This window comes from Argentina silus, assembly GCF_951799395.1.
Source record: "Argentina silus genome assembly, chromosome: 13".
Classification (NCBI taxonomy): Eukaryota; Metazoa; Chordata; class Actinopteri; order Argentiniformes; family Argentinidae; genus Argentina; species Argentina silus.
In genome coordinates this window covers 13,536,604-13,559,103 of record NC_139667.1, presented here as the reverse complement: position 1 = coordinate 13,559,103, position 22,500 = coordinate 13,536,604, and the positions used below count along the sequence as shown (strand labels likewise).

Below are 22,500 nucleotides of genomic sequence, written 5' to 3'. Positions count from 1 at the left end.
TAGCAACGTAGCCACTGCAGGCATGTGCAAAGGTTTTTTCAGTGATAGGTTTTATATTTCGTCATATACATTTGTGAAAGTAGCCGGACAAGGAAGTGCAAGTTCGCAGGAAGGTATTTTAAATTGTCCCACAAATGTTTTTATTCATGCGTATCGGCAGTGTTTCACGAGGGCAGATGATCTCTTCAGACATGCGCATGTGCGTAGCAGTCACTCTCCTTAAATAAAGTCTGTTCTTTGTCGATTGGCGAGCTAACATGCTCAACTAACTAGCCCTCCTGTTATTTCCCAGCATTGAAAATCCGGCCCAGTCCTTATTTTTCCACAGACTGCGGACAGAAATGGATGCAGAGCGAACCCTCTGGTTCCTCCCTCTGGCTCCTCCCACCTCTGTGGTGACAGTGACCTCATCCCTCTCTTTAGAAAGACTGTTAAAACGCCACCGACGGCCATGTTGAACTGGGACACGATTTGATTTCATGTTTATGAACAAGTGTTGCATTTACTGTCGTAGAACATGATAAATACGTCTGTGAGTATGAAGGTCATACAACCCGGGCGCATCAAGACATATTTGGCAGGCCGACATAATGCTTTCCAAGTTTGCGGAACAAATGAAATTCTGCTGCTCTGCTGCACTTTGCCGCCAAACAACCATTACAAGTAGCTTTATATATGGTGCGGGCAGCAGACCATCAAATGGTGTTTTTCTTCAACTGCAGGAGCGGCCAGAGATGATCGAGAATAGCAATCTGCTACTGTAGATGTAAAGTAAAGGCAGGCAGAGAGAGAGAGAGAAGGGTGCATGTGTGCGCCTATATTTGGTTGTGAAATTATCTTATTATACTCCCGATGCTCACATTCAAAGCTAACATAAATTGATCTTGACAACTACAGTAGCAGACCTAGCATTAGTGCGGCTGGCAGGGAGGTTCTTTAGCTGTACCCAGAGTCCTACTGTGTAAAGCTGCTGGGTGACTACATATGAAACAGCTCACATTCACAATGGCAAAAGAGCTGAGTTGATGCTGTGATCTTCAGTTTGTCTTTGGCATCTGTCTACCAGTGGAGGTGGAACATTGGAGGACGAGCTCATTGTAAGAGTTTGATACCATTCCTCATTCCTCATTCTATGCATTACAATGAGCCTGTCCTCCGATGTTCTACCTCCACCAGCCTCTCCTGCTGTCTACAGTGCGACCCAGTCCTCTGTGTAGTCACCTTCATCCTTCATACGATGAGAAAGGATTTGTTTACTCTTTCTTCTTTCATTTGCTTAATGTTGTTGTTTTTTCGCCAGAATCCACTGATAAATAAATGACAAACAATGTCAAATGATTCTCTTCACCAACAAGTCATTCTTCATCTTGTGAGAAACTCCCCGCCTGCCCGCCCGCCTGCCTGCCCGCCTCTCCACCCCTCCTTCTCGTTCTTCTAACTGGTGTTTGCATTCGTGGAGGTAGAGGATTATTAATCTGTTTGTCGGCCAGTAGGGAGCCCCGCGGTTCTGCTTTGATTTATTACCAACTTAATTCAAAATGGCTGGCGATGATGAACGCCATAGAAAGTTGGGGAGTAGTGTTGTGGAAGTGTGGGAGACGTCAGCAGCCTCCAGCGCAGTGTTCTGACAGGGAATAGCACACACCGGGGGGTGTGGATGGGAGTCGCTGACCGGAACGTTCCCTAGCCAGTAAACTACCACCACACGTCCTTCACAGGCTGCTTACTTGTCAGGGTGGGAATTGTGGGAATATACAGGACTTATTGGCAGCTGTAGAAAGGGCTGGAATGTACACATGTAATACCTTCATACCAGGGGAGGCTGGGGGAGGCAGAAATCGGGAGGATGGGCTCATTGTAATGCATGGATTACTTGACCCAGTAGGCCAGGTTATACATGTACTTACAGGTACCTACCGTGACCTTACACTCATACACCTGACAAACATGGATCTATTTGCTGCTTCAAACACTTCTTGGTTGCAGCCATCTGAAATGAATACACATATTGAAGCAGCCACATGGACAGACAGATCCAGACTCCACCCTGGAATCACACACCCAGACACTGGCAGGGTCAGAGCACTGTGTGGCCCTGCTGGATATGAGCTCCTTCTCTCAACATATTCTATCTGCAGAGAGAGAGAGGGGGGGGTGGAGGGAGAGGGAGAGAGAAAGAGAGAGAGAGAAATAGAGGGATCTGGGCCTATTGCAGTGTCTGTCTTTGGTAAAAAGGCAGCAATCTAAAAGTCATTCAGCAGGCGGTCTCGTGAGACCTCGGGCCAAAGCTAATCAGAACTTCGACCCACTTCTACATTCCATGACTGAATCAATTGTGGTGAAGGTTCCCTCCGGAGCAGAACCCTCCACAGTCATGAGCCACAAGAACAGGATCTCTGGCTCCGTGTGGTACAATCCTAGAACCAGGGAATTAGAATCCCGATTCGTAGCCATGAATTCTAATTCCATGACTCAACCTGAGGCCGAGTGACAGCTAGAACTCTACTGGCTTGGTGTGGCGCTGTAGCCCTGTAACCTGGACTGAACCATTGTAACCTGGACTGAACCATTGTAACCTGAACCATTGTAACCTGAATTGAACCATTGTAACCTGGACAGAACCATTGTAACCTGGACTAAACCATTGTAACCTGTACTGAACCATTGTAACCTGGACTGAACCATTGTAATCTGAACTGAATCATAGGAAGACATTAAGGGGCAGTTTCCTTGACACAGATTAAGCCTAGTCCTGGACTAAATCACACTTTGAATGGAGATTCTCTTTAGTCTAAAATTAGCCTTAATCTGTGTCCGTGAAACCTGCCCTGATTGTCTTCAGTGTTAATTGTGTTCAGGTCGAGTGTTCTGTCACGCCAGGTGTTAATACTCCCAATGGGAGTATATGTGATCAGATTGGTAGTTGTTTTGTGGGCTATGGGGATAGAGTTATGTACTGTAGACTTGCTGCTGTGTAGGTGTGACAGACATATGGGTGGGCCTACTGTACTGTTCAAACCTTTTAGCATTGTCTGTATTTCAACCTCTTTGTGCTCTCATCTGTTGTGAATAGATTATGTGTTGACTCTGATTCTCGTTCAAGCCCTAGTATTCAAGTGAAACCTTTTGTACACAGGTTGCTCCATCCCATGGACCAGGCCCTAACCCCAGCTGTCCCCCCCAGGTTGCAGGCTCTGAGGAAGGAGAAGTCTCGGGACGCGGCGCGCTCGCGGAGGGGGAAGGAGAACTTTGAGTTCTACGAGCTGGCGAAGATGTTGCCCCTGCCTGGCGCCATCACCAGCCAACTGGACAAGGCGTCCATCATTCGCCTGACCATCAGCTACCTGAAGATGAGAGACTTCGCCAACCAGGGGGACCCGCCCTGGAACCTGCGCATCGAAGGCCCGCCCCCCAACACCTCTGTCAAAGGTAAGACCCCTCAGGCCATTGGTTGAGATGGTTAACACAGTATAATGTGCATGAACGCATCACTAACTTTACCAGGAGAACGGTGATCAGGTTCCTCTCTGTGTGAGCCCTATCAAACCAAGCATACTTTGAAGTGACACTAAACAATATCTTGCTCTTATTCTGTACCTATGTAGTTACACTGGAATTATTATAGTAATGTAAGTATATTAATTAATTAATTATTATTAATTATTTTGTAATATAGTTGATCAAATTGTTACATGTAAAATGTTAAAAATATTATTACTGCTGGGCAATTACAGTGTTATTACACAGGTATAGAGGCAACGTGTTACTTTAACAATAAAGTTATACTGTAAGTTAAAACACCCACTTCCTTTACAGTTGTGATGAGTTTGTATAAAATACATGTTTATATATTTTTTATGTTTTACATAAACCTTTAGCAGTTGAGAGGCGAAGAACTGAAGCACTCCAGTGACTGAAGACATGGTCACAAATTCAAACATTTAACGTTTGATGAATTCAGCTCTGAGTCTGGTACAGAAATATAGAACGCTTCCAAATTTAACAGAATTTGCCTTTGAAATGGGCTCTTTGTGCACAGTGCACTTAAAGAAGATACAGCACTGTATATTTTAAAAGGGTATACGCCGGTAGGAACGACCGTAAAGATTAAAGTAAATTGCTGGTAAATTTCCGTCACTGTGTGTGTGAAGCGGCGCTGGCTGTGCCGAGCTGGAGCTCATACAACAGATGGCAACATTGTTGTCTCGCCTTTGAAGAGACACATGCATTCTAATGAGAGAATGGAGAATGTACATATGCACAATTATTTGGGTTAGAGCATCCACTAACACAACTCAGACACACACACACACACACACACACACACACACACACACACACACACACACACACACACACACACACACACTATGCTTCCTTCAACATTCAATCAGAGATGATTACACAGGGCGTCTATTGAATGGACGTGTGTACATGTGGATATTGTAATGAGTACACACAGCAAGGTGAGGCGTAGAACAATGGCGTCCCTGCTCCGTGTCCTTCCTTTCCGATCGACAGTGTCAGTGTGAATAGAACCACCTGCTCTCGGCATGTCCTCTCCTTTACACCGGGAACAGAGAGGCGATCAATCGTCCACGTTGCTATTCATCCCTACAGTTAATGGACACAACCAGACATTTCCTCAGCAACATAGATCTACTTGATTTGACATAGACTGGGTTAGGCAGCACTTGATTCTTACTGTACCCCTACTATCTCCACTGGTGTTGGTTTCTCTGGTATTTTCTAGTACCTAATTCCCAAAAATGTTAACAAATGATGCCTAGTAGCCCTTGTGAATGATTCACAAAGGAACAAAGAAGTAATTAATTGGTTTTAAGTGGAGGTAGTGCAGTAGTATTTGAGCATTCTGAGGTAAATAGTGTACCTGGTCATTGCACCGTCATCTGCACCGTACGATAACGTGCTCCCGTTGGTTTAGTTCTGAATACACAGCATTAGATTCAGGTGAATGCAAGGTCATTTCTGGACTGTATGATAGAGTACTACTCATTTGGAGTTTTAAACCTGCAGCCATACCAGGGGAGGCTGGTGAAGGTAGAAATCGGAGGACGGGCTCATTGTAATGCATGGAATGGAATGAGGAATGGTACGTGTTTGATACCATTCCTGATTCCCGTTCCATGCATTCCAATGAGCCCGTCCTCCGTTTTTCTACCTCCGCCAGCCTCCCCTGGCAGCTGTACACAGAGCCTGACGCAGCCCCTCCCGTGGTGCCAGACTGGCGTGCTGTGTCGCTGTCGCTCTATTGGTCCAGGATGTGGAGGGGTCATACGTTTTGATTGGTTTACAGATGTCATCCGCAGGAGGCAGGTTTAGCGGTAGCGGAGCATGCTAATGCAGAGGGGGCCATATGTCTGCTTATTGTATCAGATGGAAGCGCTAGCAGCTTCGTGGCGGAGCGCAGGCGAGACGAGAGGCTGGGAACATTTCTCTCCTACGTTGTTTCTGCTCGCAGATCAAGGTTAGCCGGCGTAGCAGAGTAATATTGTTGCTGATACATGAGAGGACCAGTTCATTTGGCAGGCCAGTCTCTCAATCACCTGGCTTGTACTGCCTGCCTTTAGGTACACACACACACACACACACACACACACACACGCACGCACACACACACACACACCGCCGTGGCCCGTGTCGGTGTAACCATGAATATGTTATTATAGGAGATTTGCTGAGGAGAAAAAACCCTGAGCCGACTTCTGGCGAGGCGTTGCTACTTAATAACTGATGATTGTAACCTTTTGGGAAATCTCAAGGCGGGTAGGGAGTTTGCAAATCCACTCTGTTTTAACAATAGATATTTGCTTCGGGAAAATTCTCATTCTTTCTTTTTTTTTTTTTTTTTTTTTTCTTTCCTTTCTATTTTTGTGGGGGGGGAAAAAACATGGGGTTAGAGCTGGCATTTGGACATCGGTGACGGCTGTGTGAGTTTCCAAACGTCATTAAAGCAGGCCTCTGTTCTCTGGAATACAAAGCAGGGGTGACAACGCTGAGCGTAGGGGCTGGGAAGGTAATATAACCTACAGATATTACTGGCATTACAGGTAAAGGAATTTGACCTCCACTCCCCCACAATGTTGATTTATTATTATAACTCCCTGCATAAGCGAGTGAGCGCCTTTCCTCTCTTCTCCTCTCCTCTCACCTCCTCCCTCCACCTCTCCTCTCATCTCCTCTCCTCTCATCTTCTCCGCTTTCATCCCCACCACCTCTCCTCTCCTCTCCTCTCCTCTCCTCTCCTCTCCTCTCCTCCACCTCTCCTCCCTCCACCTCTCCTCCCTCCACCTCTCCTCTCCTCTCCTCTCCTCTCCTCCTTCCTCCTCTCTTCTCCTCTCCTCTCCTCCACCTCTCCTCCCTCCACCTCTCCTCTCCTCTCTTCTCCTCTCATCTCCTCTCCTCTCCTCTCCTCTCCTCTCCTCTCCTCTCCTCTCCTCTCCTCTGCCTCTCTCCTCCATTGACCTTTACCATAATTGACCCATCAACTAATTGTTTTCACATTTTTTCGGGGCGTTTTAAACCGAAATCTGCGAGAGTCTCTGTCAGAGGCGTTCCCCATCTGTTGAAGGACACTGCACAAACAAGCATGACCTTTTTGTGGTTGGGAGGCTGGCGTGCGCCTACTGACCCCCCCGCCTCCGCCCCTCATCCCCCCCCCACACCGCCACCTGTGCATTCATTAGTCATGCATGCAGAGCGGAGAGCAGTCACCCAAAATGCCACACTTTATAAACACCAAGCAACTCCCAGACATTAGCCTAATGCTCCTCCAAGCCATTCATAGTCTTACTACACATGCAGCACTGTAGAATACATTTCACCAGAGTTTGACTATGAATTATGGAATGTTGATACGATGTACAGTGCTATTTATAGAATACCATCGACATTCTAAAGGTGAGATTTGCATTGTTGAAGGGTGGCAGAATTGATTTGAATTTCAGTCAATTTCATGCTGGGATTCAGCCATTTAGCTACACAGTCTCTCTGTCTCTCCCTAGCCAATGATACAGTAGTCATTAGATTAGGGCTCAACCATCATCCCCATGGAGGGGGGTCTTACTAGTAGTCTTTGTTTACGTGTGGGCTGGTGCTATTAGATGTCAGTCCACTGAGTGTCAACACTCTGAATAGGCTGAACCCCCCACATGTTAAGACTCTCATCTGTTCATTATAGAGAGAGAAACAGCCCGGCAGTGGGAATTATGTAGTTATGATCCATCCTCCTTCTTCCATATCTTGACGTTTTTATTGCTCACCCTGCTGCTACTGCTAATAGTCTCTCCCATTATGGCTGGAATGACCAACCATAACAACCCACTTTGATGTTTTGCATTGAGAAACGCTGTCAACTGTATGTGTTGTTATGACAGCAGAAACAAAACGGAACTGAGGATGTTAGTATTTCACATGGTTTAAGATGGTTCTTATTCAATAATCTATTTGCTTAGAGATTCCCAGTCACAGCACATTTGATTGAATCAGACTCAAAATGTTCTCCTATTTTATATCTTTGAATTTAGCTGTTCATATATTCTGTATTTAAGTATGAGGCTACTTTGCTGTAGAATGTACAGTGTGTTCTGTAAATAATCCACTGTCATTAAGAAACAGTAGTACATGATACATTCCCCTCTACCTCTCTAGCTCAGTTGTAGGGGACCTCTACAAGTCTAGAACCAGCTGTAGGGACCTCTACCACTATAGAACCACATCATTCAGCTGTAGGGACCTCTACAACTATAGAACCACATCATTCAGTTGTAGGGACCTCTACCACTATAGAACCACATCATTCAGCTGTAGGGACCTCTACCACTATAGAACCACATCATTCAGCTGTAAGGACCTCTACCACTATAGAACCACATCATTCAGCTGTAGGGACCTCTACAACTATAGAACCACATCATTCAGCTGTAAGGACCTCTACCACTATAGAACCACATCATTCAGCTGTAGGGGATCTCTACAAGTCTAGAGTTTTAAAAATGTAATGTCTGAGGTGACTTTGCTGCTGGGCCGTTTAACCTCGCCATAGACATGCACACACACACACACACATGCACACACACACACACAGGCTAGCACCACTTATATCAAACAATGCTTTTTTACATAAATAATGAGCTTAGACAATATTTCCACTTTAGTGATATTCCCACCCACCTGATCAAGGGTAGAATGTGGACTATAAGTCTACATATCAACTAACAGTTCAACATGTTATCTGCTTGGTGCTCTGACCACCCTGCAGAGTGATCTACCAGTAAACCCCCCGAGTGGCCCCATCCGTCATGTGGTGGTGTGTGAAGAAGCAGGTTGGCGCTGGAGAGGGCACTGATTAAAGTGCTCTCTGCCCACTGTGCCCGCTCTCATTGCTGATGCTAATGAGGGAATTCATGGCGTTTGCATCACAATGGACCCTGGGAACACACAGAGCGCAGGGGAGACGTGGCATTCTAGAACCCCTGGCGGTCGGAAATGGCCGACTGAATCAACAACAGCACAGGCTGTGGAGAGGAGCTCCGGTGGAGCCTCCCAGCATGGGCTCCAAACTGCCTGCTACATTTCTCACTTAATAAATGGATCCTAATTTAGCCCAGCTGTGAGTGTGTGAGAGATGTTCGATTCCCCAGTCGTGGTGTAAGGAAAAATTGAATGACAGTGAGCAAAACAGCAGTAATTATAAAACTAATTACTAAATGCTGATGATGCCCATAGGCTTTGCATAACTAAATGTAGTCGAGGAAATTGCTTTTGGCTGCATTGGAAGGCTCAGGGCGTGTTTGTCTTATTTCTTGATGTTTGTATGCACACCAAAAAGAAAGTAATTGCCATGGAAACAATTACTTGTGCACCTTTTCTGTGGGTGCACAAACAGCTGGAGGAGGCATTGTTGTTGAACAATGTGTTTTAATGACGGAGAGGAGAGCAGCGTGTTCTCACTGCTGTTTATCCCTCAACAGATTACAATTAAACGGAACACAGGGACCAAAACACGAGGGCTGAATAAGAGTCATTTCCTTATTAAATAACACATTTCTTTGAACATGTTTTTTCTCAGGGATGTATAATTGCAGGGTATGTGTTTGTGTTCAGCTCTAATCAGGAGTGTGTGTACACATCTGCAATGATATGCTCTTACTGGCCTATTGCTCTTATGAATAGAGACAACGAAGCAAGTGTCGCTGTAGACAGCACTACAGGGGGCTTTCGGTCTGTGTGTGTGTGTGTGTGTGTGTGTGTGTGTGTGTGTGTGCGCGTGTGCGTGCGTGCGAGCGTGCGCGTGTCTCCGCCAGAGCTCAGGCTAATTGTCTGTCTGTCTGTCCGTAGGTCTGCTGAATTTTTTCTCCAGTTATAGCATCACTACCCACACAACATGATTGCGCTGTACTGTATTTAGTTTTACAAAAAACGGAGACCGCTGGATTCAATATCACAAGATCAGAAGTTAAAAGCATTTCTGTGTTGCACATCCTGTGTTGCTCTTGTAACGGTTTTTCTACTGTACCTACATCGGTGGGGGTTTGTGGGTAATTAGCGCTTTAGTAAATGGTCCAGTAATGAAGGAATAAATCAGAGCGACAGATGGAATGAATATGGAAGGGCCTGGGTTTCAGCCCTCTGATTGGTCGGCTAGTCAGCTGGAGCTAATACTGCCACAAAGTGGTACAAATTACCCTGTTTTTACAGTATGCAATAGCACTGCCTTCCAGTTCCCCTCGCAATCCCAGACATCGAGGCCTAACTCCAAGGACCTTGTCCAAGGACAGTTGGCCTTGGTCTTCTAGTTTAACACACTAGATGAGAAATCTGCAAATGCTGTGGAGTGAATTGAAAAAGCATGGTGGTCTGTTTGTGCTTGTGTAATGACATCGTGATTAAGAAAAATAAGCAAATAGCTGAATTACTATTCCACACACAGTCATTATATAACATCACTGTAGCAATTACAGCAGTGCTGAACAGCTTATGTATAAGAGCGTAATACAGTGTTTCCCTAAATGACTTCTGTGATGCAGGATAGGCAGACTTCTCTGGAGCAGGTTGAACACAAACAGGGCCTGTGCCTGTTTGACATATTTGTCATGGCTAAATACTCCTGCATCACTGAATCGCTAGATGACAGACTTGCTCTACACACAACCTGCGATAGCTGCTACCGAGCAGCATATCTGTCCTACCTCCTCCACAGGGCCACACTGCAGCCTGTCAGCAGCATATCTGTCCTACCTCCTCCACAGGGCCACACTGCAGCCTGTCAGCAGCATATCTGTCCTACCTCCTCCACAGGGCCACACTGCAGCCTGTCAGCAGCATATCTGTCCTACCTCCTCCACAGGGCTACACTGCAGCCTGTCAGCAGCATATCTGTCCTACCTCCTCCACAGGGCTACACTGCAGCCTGTCAGCAGCATATCTGTCCTACCTCCTCCACAGGGCTACACTGCAGCCTGTCAGCAGCATATCTGTCCTACCTCCTCCACAGGGCTACACTGCAGCCTGACAGCAGCATGGACCCTCAGAAGCCTGCTTAGATTACAAACTGCTCTCTGTCCTACCTGCTACCTAGCATGCTATCTATCCTCCAGTACCATGGAGCACAGCGGAGGCTGGTGGAGGTAGAAATCAGAGGACCAGGCTCATTGTAATGCACAGAATGGAAAGAGGAATGTTATCAAAACACGCGTGCTTATTCCATTCCATGCATTACAGTGAGCCCGTCCCCTGGCCTCTGTCAACCTCCGCCAGCCTCCCTCCGGACAGAGCCGTGCCACAGACAGAGGTCTGGATGACAGACGGCTCTCTGGATGAAGTGCATTTCTTTTGAAGTGCAGTGTCTGGAAGCACAGCAGGGATACTCCGCTAGACTGAAGGACATTCACTATTACAAGTAATGTCCTTAATAATCTAGTTAGGCTAGTCCTCTCTCCTTAGCAGACAAATGGTGCATTATTGGCTTATGGGCCGCGGTAAATAATTTAGTTTCCAATATTCAGGCTGCCTTTGACAGTAAATTAAAATGACATGAAAAGAGCTTGTTGAACAAAGAAAGTATCCAATCAAATTTAATTGGCTTGACTAAGGCCGCTGTAATACGCTTCATAATTAAACTCAGTTGTCTTGGAGCCTTTTTACAGCCTGGCATGAATCAAAATGTCAAAAATAATTCCTTGATATTGTGCTTTTAAAGCGTTACATTGCCATAGTATCGTTTGACTGGGCAGATTAACCTCTGTGTTTACAGGCTAGTGCAACCCGGGTCCTGTCACTCCCCGTCTAATTGATATCTCCTACATCATGTTACTTACCACCCGCCACCTGAAAATTACATTTATTACCATACACTCAGGCCCAAAAGAAGGTTTCATTTGATGTTTCAAATACTTTGGTTAAATAGAGGTGGGGTGAATACAACAGGTGAGCCAACTGTAGACTGGGAGGAACAGGTGCATGTTAGCAGTTAGCCTACAGTCAGCCTCTCAAGCTTTAGCTCCCCGCGCTAACAGAGTCTTGTAGCGTACAGGAGACCAGCCAGCCGTGGGATGAGGGAGACAGTAGAGGAACAGTAGGGTGTCAGAGGAAGGTCGCGGAGGACGCTGGCCTCTCAAGTGTTTGTGACTGTTCTTAGCCTTTAGCTCAGGGGGCTAACACAGTATAATGGCGGCCAGGATACCCAGGTTGAACCAGCCTTAGTTTAAGAGAGACAGTGGGGTGTCAGGGGAAGGTCGCAGGTGTCAGAGGGAAGACGCTGGCCTGTCAAGGGTTTGTGACGGTTCCTAGCCTTTAGCTCAGGGAGCTAACAGAGTCTTGTAGCGTACAGGAGACCACCCAGCCGTGGGATGAGGGAGACAGTAGAGGAACAGTAGGGTGTCAGAGGAAGGTCACGGAGGGCGCCGGCCTCTCAAGTGTTTGTGACGGTTCATCCCCCTCACACAGAAACACAAATGACTCGTCTAATCATCTCATTTAATCGCTCCATTCTCTGCCCTTCAATGGCCAGGCCTGGGCATAATCACAATCACCCTGGTACGCTGCCTCACACACACACACACGGACACATAACACACACACACACACACACACACACACACACACACACACACACAGGGACACATAACACACACACACACACACAAGGAAGCATACAGACACACACACACACACACACACACACTCATATCGAAACCAATGGATTTCTACAATTTAAAACTCAACCGACGGGGGGAGTTGGTGGGTTGTGGAGGGGGGTGGAGGGCGGGGTGGGGGGATAGAGCCGATAGAAAGACATTGGCGAGGCCTGAAGAACCAGACAATTCATGCGTGAAGCATTTAGCTATTGCCATCTCAACGCATGACTAACAGTTTTTTCGGTCACCCGTTTCATTTATTAATATCTATAATAAGCCCTCCGATAACAAGCTCTCTAAAAGCATTTTATTTTCCTGCCTCCCTCTCTCTCTCTCTACTGCTCTCTCTCTCTCTCTCTCTCTCTCTCTCTCTGCTGGGGTTGTGGTGATGGTATTTGGTCTCTGTGCAGCAGATTAAGGATGAGGAGGAAGGTGAATTGACTGCACCTGCCCTCCAATAGCAATGATAACAAGGCCACTAGCCAGCAAGCTGAATGTCGGTCTGAGCACTCCAATAGCACACACACTCACACACGCACACACACACACACACACACACACACACACACACACCTGTGACTCTCAGGCAGAGAAATGAGCATCTCTAGCAGGGAGGTGTTGAAGTGAAAGGACGTGGACGAAGGGGACAGTAAGAGAAGGAAACAGGAAGTGGACAGGAAGGGGACACGAAGGGGACAGGAAGGGGGCAGGTAGAGCAGCTTCAGGGTACACTCCAACACAGACAGATAGACAGAGCCTGGTGGCGTGGCTAGGGACTGTAGGGGCTAGAGTTCCATTTGGAATGTAGCCATATACCAGGCGAGAGGGGTAGGCATGGCTAGTCCTCTGAAAGGCCACAGAGAGGAGGACGGGGGGGCACTAGCCCCAGGGCGTGCACACACACACACACACACACACACACACAAACGTCTACTCTACGGTCACCTCCCCTGGGACAGGAGCCCAGTCAATCAACAGATAGCCCAAGGCCTCAGACCGCACCTGGCTCCCAGCCATACACACCCCCATGTAGCCCATTCTCCCATTTTTACCTCCACCATGTGTGTGTTTCATACCGTTCCTCATTCCATTCCATGCATTACAATGAGCCCGTCCTCTGATTTCTACCTCCACCAGCCTCCCCTGATGTACCCCCACACTGTCTCTCCCCCCTAGCCCTGGCCCAGTGTCAGACCACACCTGCCCCCAGGACAGACCCAGTCTGGCCCTCCAGTCCCCAGGCCCCCAGGACAGACCCAGTCTGCCCCCCCAGCCTCCCCCAGTCCACCCCACAGTCCTCTGGCCCCCAGGACAGACCCAGTCTGCCCCCCCCACCAGCCTCCCCAGTCCCCCCACAGTCCCCAGACCCCCAGGACAGACCCAGTCTGGCCCCCAGCCTTCCCCAGTCCCCCCCTCTCCCCCCTAACCAACCTCCTGGTCAGACAGCACTAATGACAAATGAATAAAACATGAAGCTGTTGTTTTTAACTGAACAATCTCACTCCACAAGAAGCGTCTTGGTGGTGATGGTGGTGGTGTCCGCTTAGAAGTCTCCGGTCCAGTTGGCTAGGCAGCTCCCTGCCCCAGCGCCCTCCATCGCCATCCCCGTCGGAACACGCTTCAGGAGACATGACTTCATCCCAGTTGCATATCCGTCCCCAAGGAACCCCGTTCATTTGTGGTTTACTATCAATCATTTTTGTTGTAGGATATAGATTTTATAATTAAATTTGCGTGAGGAGGGGGGATTTACTGAAATTGACTTGGGTAGACTTGCAGTTGAAGAGCAACTTCTGACTGTCAATGTTGAGCTGGTTTCACCCGATTTGCATCATCAGTTTGAATGTTTCAGGGGCATGTCAGGACCTCAGAAGGTCTGGAGAAGACAAGGAGGAATGTACGATGTTTCAGTCAATGATCATATTGATTTAGAAATAGTACTGAAACATTGTTGCCATTGTTGATCAGACGGACAGTGGTGGAACAGGAGGAATAGATGGACAATCGTATCAGTAATAAGACTGCGTCTGATACTATGTGTCTTTGTTCTCCTGAAGAGAATGTGACCAAGCCAATTACTGCAGCGGAGAGACATGTGTTGTCTAGAGGAATCGTCTCAGCCCTCCTCTGTTGCAGATCTGCTATTGTTTTGAGGGGGTCATAAGGAGCATGTTCTGCTGATTAATAACTGCTTTCTTTTCTTCTGCTCCCGTTTGTTTTGGTGTCGACTATGAAGGGTGTCGACTATCTCAGCCACAGCTCAGGCTAATTGTCACAACCAGAGAGTGTGTGGGTGTATGCGTCCCTCTGTTTGTGTGTGTGTGTGTGTGTGTGTGTGTGTGTGTGTGTGTGTGTGTGTGTGTGTGCGCGCGTGCGTGTGTATATGCGTGTCTGTGTGTGTGTGTGTGTGTGTGTTACAAGCTCTCATCAGTCTTAACAGAGCAGCGATCAGTGTTCCTGCGACTCGTCTCTGCGTCGTGGCAACGAGACGTCTGAAACACTAGGAGCTGATGTCATTAAATGATATCAAACATCAAGGCGGCATTTCGATTTTGAACTTTTTTCTTTACAGCATTTCAAATTATGCAGATCCTTTAATTATAGTCTGAAGACGGTTTGTTGATTATCATTTTTTTTTGGTGTCTAGCTGCTGGTCTGCTGGAATTTGCATTGCTTGGATGTTGTACAGCTCCCTACCTACTCTGGGCTCTGTGTAACTCAACCCCCTCAATCATGTCTTTGTGTGCAGACCTCAGACAAGAAACGTTCCCTATGGTGTCCCCATAGTGTGTGTTACCCATCAGAGAGAGAGTATTTACTGTTGTGTGTGTTACAGAGAGAGGGAGAGTGTGTTTACTGTGGTGTGTGTTACAGAGAGAGGGAGAGTGTGTTTACAGTGGTGTGTGTTACAGAGAGAGGGAGAGTGTGTTTACAGTGGTGTGTGTTACAGAGAGAGGGAGAGTGTGTTTACTGTGGTGTGTTACAGAGAGAGGGAGAGTGTGTTTACAGTGGTGTGTGTTACAGAGAGAGGGAGAGTGTGTTTACAGTGGTGTGTGTTACAGAGAGAGGGAGAGTGTGTTGTATTGATCTGGCCAGTGAAAGTAATCGCTGCTGTGAAAGTTGTGACAGAAGTGGATGAGATTGTGATGGGGGTTGAAGAGGCCTGACCCTACAGTAGAAACACACACAGGGACAAACAGCCTCGCAGCAACAACAAGTCAGGTTTACATGCTGTAGAAGAGACAGTGTAACATGTTATGTACAGTAGTAGCATTGTTTTTGCTCTGCAATATTACAAGATTGTATTACAATATCACTTTAGTTTCAGGTTTGTCCAGAATTGAGTCCTACGCAGTGCAGCAGGGGAGGCTGGTGGAGGTAGAAATCGGAGGATGGGCTCATTGTAATGCATGGAAAGGAATGAGAAAACACGTTGTGTTTGATACCGTTCCTCATTTCATTCCATGCATTACAATGAGCCTGTCCTCGGATGTCTACCCTGCGGTGTCGTGGATACTGGTACCGTAGTGTTTCATTGTGGTGGAGGTGCTCCAGTGGTGTTATCTCCCCAGGGCTATCACCTTTGCTCATCACCAGAGAGGCCTCATGGCGTTGGTATTTTTCCATAACGATGTCTTGTTTGTGTTGTTTGGGATTCATCCAAACCACCTCCCAACGTCTCCCCTCCCTCGTCCCCACACGACCTCAGAACCAGTCTTGTTTCCACCTGGTCCTGTCACACACACGTGTCATGGTCCAGTACTTGTCTCCTGACTGTGGAGACGGTGTTGTTGTGTTCAGTAGTTGTCTCCTGACTGTGAAGACAGTGTTGTTGTGTTCAGAGTCAGCCGTCAAAAGCACCGAGGTGTGTGACGCTTCTCCGCCACGTCGCGCAGGGTTAGATTAACATTTAAAACCCCCACTACCCCCCCCCCCCCACACACACACACACACACACACACACACACACACACGACAATGACACAATCCTGCCTATATACAAGATGCGAGACGATCCCCTCCTCCGCGGACAGAACCGCTCCAGGAACCCAATCCCGGAGAAAAGAGAAAGTCCCTTAATTGACAATTTCTTGAAAATTGCTGAAGGGAGAAACAAAAGAGGCCTAGGGTTGCCGTGGTAATAAGGCCCTCTCTCATTGCGGGCCTGTGTGATTGAGCCTATACAAAATCGATTTATTTCTCGGGTAACTCAGAATAATTGAAATACAGACAACGTTTGGTTCCAATTTACCAGCAATATAGTTGTAATAGGGTTTTCTCTTGCAATCTTAGCCTTAATGCACTCATTCTAAAGAGCAGTATTTTGCCAGTCGAACAAATAGCATCAGTGGAGCTTAGGACCAGTAATAGTGCCACATTGATGCACACATTAAACTTGTTAAATCAATTCGGTAGACACTTTCTAAAGTGGACTGTCTGTCCTCTCTCTCCTCTAACCTACTCATACGCCCGCCTCACACACACATACGCACGCACGCACACACGCACACACACACACGCACACACACACACACACACACACACACACACACACACACACACACACACACACACACACACACACACACACACACACACACACACACACGATCAATCACTCCTCTAATGATTCAGGCCTTTTAGTTCGTAATTATTTATGTTGTGCAGACAGACATACAGCCAGAGAAGATAGGCTGCTCGCTACCTGGGAGATGAGAGTGTATTTATGAGCCAGGCTTAATGCCCTGGATGTACCTACATGTTTATAATGAAAACGCATGACAGGACTTAGTCTAATGACACTTATCTATCTCTGATGGATTTGCACATGCACTCACGCACACACACGCACACACACACGCACACACACACACACACACACACACCACACACACACACACACACACACACCACACGCACACACCACACACATCAGGCAGCACTTCTATCTCTTCTATATGCAGACCACTGTGGCCTCTTCTCTGCTCTGGAGGAACATTGTGGTAAACAAAACAACTCCCCACCATTTGTTGTGGACGAGTTAGAGCACCCTCTACTTTGTTTTGATTATTTACCACAATTGCATTTGTTGCAAACAAAAGCATTGCATAAAACGAATAGGCAATGCATGGTTGTCTGACTGCTACTTGGAGGCTTAAATAAATGGGGAACTATTTCCATTAAGTCTCTGTTTGGCTTTTGTCTGTTTAGTGTTAGCTGCAGTTGTTCTACTAGTAACACTGTATTAAGGAACAGTTTATTTGTAAAACATCAAAAAACACACCACTCAATAACTATGCAATTACAAAGCATTTTGGGAATTGCATTGTGATACAATGTTGTTAGGAGTGTATTTACAGTGTTATTACAGAAGAGCATCTTAGTGTTAACCAAAGCTTTCCTTTGCCCATGGCTGACTTGTTCAGTTTAATTACATTAAGTGCCTATTAATTATGGTAGCAACCAGTGGAGGCTGGTGGAGGTAGAAATCGGAGGACGGGCTCATTGTAATTCATGGGTTGGAATGAGGAATGGTATTAAACACGCTCACATTTTATATCATTTCTCATTCCATTCCATGCACTACAATGAGCCCGTCCTCCGATTTCTACCTCCGCCAGCCTCCCCTGGTACCAATCCAAGCAGATGTCCTGTATATATACTATACACTATATATATATATATATATATATATATATATATATACCTGTATATTGTGTAGTTCCTACCCCAGGTAAGCACAGTAATTAAGGTGTGTGTGTGTGTGTGTGTGTGTAGTTCCTAGCTCAGGTAAGCACAGTAATGAAGGTGTCTGCAGGCCGTCCCCCCTCCCCTCCCCACGCCCCCCCTGCCAGCTGCTAGCTGATGTATGATAGAGATGTTGGCCTAATCGATTAAAGAGCCCCGAGACAGGGGAGATGTCTGACAGTCACTGTACTAAGATGAAATTAGTCAGGGGAGGGGGGGGAGGGGGGGCTGGGGGGGCAGGGGGTCCGCAGGTGACCGATCCCCCTCTGGGACGATGGAGGGAAGGGGAGAGGGAGGGAGGGAGCGTGTGTTGATCCCCGTGTAATTAGGACAGCCGTGTTTCAACAGGATTTCTAAATTATCACCAGAGAGAGAGAGAGAGAGATGGAGGGAGAGGGAGGGAGGGAGGGAGGGAGAGGGATGGATGGATGGAGCGAGGGAGGGAGGGATGGAGGGAGATGGGAAAGAGAGAGGTGGGCAACAGGGGAAAACATGGGGCCTGTTGGGGGGGGGGGGGGGGGGGGGGGTCTGGCAGAAATCGGGGGGGTGGATGGGTGGAATCTGGATGCGCTTTCCAGGCAGCAAACTTGGCCTCCATCCAGTGTGGCTGGAAATTACACGAAATTATTCAGCTGCCAGGGAATGTGAAATCAGACTAATTGCCTTTTGAAGTAGCCTGTAGCTGCGGTGAGGAGGTCCAAGGCTGGACCCATGCCTGCCTCCCCCCTCACCTCCCCCCTGCCTCTCCCTCCCCACCCCTCGGCCTCCCAGAGCACAGCAGAGCAGAGCACCTCAATCGATTTCACAGCTGATATGCCTCAGAATCAACACTTATTTTACATTGCACGCTGGGGCCCCTTTTAAATGTAAATTTGGGTGTAAACTGCACTTGTTGGTCCATGTGCACAAACAGGGTGGAGGGGGGGGGCTGTCAGCAAATGTGGAAATAAGCCGAATTTATTTACTTCAAAAGGAGAACACTCCCTGCGATCGTCTGAAGGATGAGCCTAGTAAACAATGCAGTTTGTCATCCAGAGACTACACCAAAATACAGCTGGAAATACATAAAACATTTTTTTGGGGGGAGAAAAGTCTGATTTTGAAGTTTATTTCGAGGCAGTGTGTAAAAGAAAGGAAACAGGAGATGATCTGTGGAACAAAAGGATGGGTGAAATGTTGCCTTTTACACAAGTGTGTTTATTCTTCACTGATGTGACAAACTCTTCAAAAAGTCTGCCTCAGGAACCTCAGCCTGAAGTCAGAGAATCGCTTTGAGGCTCCCAAAGTGAGTGTGTGTACCCGTTGCCCCGTATCAAAGACTAGTCAGACAATAGATGCCAGGACCCATTTGAGTAGAAAAGACATCAAATTAAAAGTCTTTAGCTGTGTTAATTATTCTCTTTATTGATCAGCTTCCTCTAGCCATTGTGGTTGAGCTTTCAACAGGACTGCTTAATTTCTGAAACTGACAGTGAAACCTATTTTTTTAGGTTTCATTTTTGTCTTTTCACCATCATCCGATAATGACTTCAGTTTAGATCCTCATCCAGCAACACCCACCCTTCCTCCCCCTCCCTCTTCCCTCCTCTCTCCTCCCCTCTCTCCCTCCCTCCTCCCCCACCCCTCACCATTAGGTCACAGTGTTAGAGAGAAATAAAGCGGGAAGCCATTTTATCTGCTTCCAAAGCTCATAATCACAACAATTACCAACCACTTTATAGAGGTCTGTCACTTCTGAAGCTGAGATCATGGCTGTCGACTGGCCTGGCTCAGCTCAGCTCGGCTCAGCTCTGCTCTGCTACCAGGCTTCAGAGTGGAAAACTGCAGTGGCTCAGCAATGAAGGGCTCTTTTGAAATCATCCAACACTTGTTTGGTATATGGAGGCTGTGTCTAATGTGTGCGTGTGCATGTGTGTGTATGTGTGTGTGTGTGTCTAATGTTGAAACACCTTTCTCATTTTCCTCTGTCTGCCAAACTGTTCAGTGTTAAGTCGTTTAAAAGCAGTTAAAAAAACCCCACCAAAACAAAGCCTTTCTCTCAGAGGAAGCATTTGATGTTGTGTAGAACTGTGTGTGTGTGTGTGCGCGTGTGTGTGTGTGTGTGTAGCGTTCCAGTGGGCGTTCAGGAGTGCTGAACACTAAGTAAGAGGAGAACATGCATATTCCAGATCTTTAACGAGGGTGAGGATGCTGGTGTCACCACTGGTTATGGCCCTCTGAGGGATCGATATGTGAGAGGGAGGGTGTGCATTCTAAACAGACAAGTCATTTCCACCCCCGGCTCCTCTGTGCTTCTCCCATCACTGTCACACACATGCATGCATGCGCACACACACACACACACACACACACACACACACACACACAAACACACGCATGCACACACTCTCTCCCACAAACACACAGAGACACTCACACACACTCTCTCTCACACATACACACACACACACACACACCGACCATTGCTACAATCCTGTTTTGCCATTACCCTACCAAGTGGTACCAGACATCATTGTAAACGTAGCCTAGCCTCTCGTAAAGCAGCCGTGTGTGTGATCTACTGTAGATGCGTCTCAACCCCCCCCCAGGCCCCCGCCAGCGTCTACACACCCAGGGTACAAGACCACATCACTGCCCCATCCCTCCGCTCCATGCTGAACACACACCAGACACACACAGAGGCTGCTCCTGTCTGATTAGTCAGATGGTCTGAAACACTGAGACAGAGAGGGGGCGCGGGGCCGTGAAACATGTCTGTACGCGCCTCATTACTCTGCAGACTCAGCTGAGAGGAGCGGGCGAAGGGGGGGGGGGGGGAGAGGTACCCCCCATGCCCTGCCAGCGCCCAGTCGGCCGGCGCCCGCCGAGTGTATTTGCTGACAAGCATGTTCCCCTCTGTGCTAACGAGCAGACGGGGAGTTTCCCCTCCACAAGCTCCCAGCGGTGCTGCCCTGAGTAAGGGTGGCTGGAGGGGCAGGAGGGGCAGGAGGGGCTGGAGGGGCTGGAGGGTGTGTGTGAGAGAGTGTATGTGTGTGAGAGTGTGTATGTATGCATGTGTGTGTGTATGCGTGTGCGTCTGTGTGGTACGTCTGTACAGAGCAGGGCCCCCATGCTTAGTCTCTCTACCCTCTCTGATGTCATCCCCCTCCTCGTCCCCCGCTGATGATGTCATTGGTCTAACTCGACTCTCCCCATCGGTCTAGAACACTTGACCCAGTTCTGAGGTGCCTACTCATCGGTGTGGTTTATGATGCCTGGTGGTCCAGGCCTTTCACAGCTCAGTCAGACCCCTCCATAGTGCCTCCTCCCTGGGGTGCCTGACTTCATCCTCCTCATCTCCTTACACATAGCTGGGAGTCATTTGCATGTTTATAAATTGCATATGATCCATCATTTCAAAAGTCACCGTTCAGATCTGATAGGCCTATCCTGTTTGATTGTATTCCATGTATCCCATTCTATTCCTGGCACCATGGGATGAATGATTATATTCTCCCAAGGTGCCAGGAATATATTCGCCTATAGCCCTCCACCTGTTCAACTGGCCTATAGCCCTCCACCTGTTCAACTGGACAGTAAGTCCACTGAATGTCTAAGAATAGAATCACCCACTAGAATGTCCTCTCTTCACTCTCTGGCCGAGCTATTCTATTCTAGCCTAGTCTAGTCTATTCTATTCTAGTCTATTCTAGTCTAAACTAGTCTATTCTATTCTAGTCTAGTCTATTCTATTCTAGTCTATTGTAATCTAGTCTATTCTATTGTAGTCTAGTCTAGTCTATTCTAGTCTTTTCTAGTCTATTGTTCATTGAGGTAAATTATTCTAGTTACATCATAACGGTGTCCCTGAACCCTACAGTACAGTGAGTTGACTGCATGTCTAAGAATAGAATCCACTATTCTCTATCTGGCCCTATCTCTGTCTCTATCTGGCCCTATCTCTGTCTCTATCTGGCCCTATCTCTGTCTCTATCTGGCCCTATCTCTGTCTCTATCTGGCCCTATCTCTGTCTCTGTCTGTTTATCTGAATGTTTACATCTGCCCAAGACACAAGCCAACACTAAAATTAGTCCTTGGCTGTCGTAAACCTCCCCCCCCCCCCCCCCCCCCTCTTTACCACATGATAAAATGCCCGCCGCCTCGACCAATCATGTTTTCAGTAGAGCAGTTAAACTATTTTATGGCAGCCACCCTCAAAGCGCTAGAGTCTTAAATTCTCCGTGTAATGGTAGATTAATTCCAGGCTGCCTAATGCACGCCACGACAGAATACTTGAAACCTGTTCAGGGCGTTTTGGAATGATGGGATCCCACCACAGCACACATCTATCTTTGGGCAGGAAACGGCATCCATACTCTCCTCTCTGAGGAAGCAGCAGCGTCTCCTCGTCAAGGACACAACTGGTTCCTGCCTGGTGTTCTACTGAGCGGCCAGGCTCTTACTGCAAGATACCGTCTCTATTCTCTCTCTCTCTCTCTCTCACACACACACACACACACACACACACACACACACACACACACACAGACGCACACGGGTAGGCACACACACATACCCACACAGACGCACATGGGTAGGCACACACACATACCC

The 22,500-nt window shown here is 47.4% G+C and overlaps 1 protein-coding gene across 1 annotated transcript in view; it reads left to right on the top strand.

Moving 5' to 3' along the window:
* Nucleotides 1–22,500, top strand: part of npas3 (neuronal PAS domain protein 3) — a gene marked incomplete at both ends in the record, with an annotated part of 230,156 nt that overhangs the window by 78,449 nt on the left and 129,207 nt on the right. Inside the window, one exon of the mRNA XM_083682974.1 lies at nt 3,185–3,429. Within this exon, the coding sequence (XP_083539100.1) occupies nt 3,185–3,429 (245 nt within the window). The remainder of the gene's footprint in view (nt 1–3,184; nt 3,430–22,500) is intronic.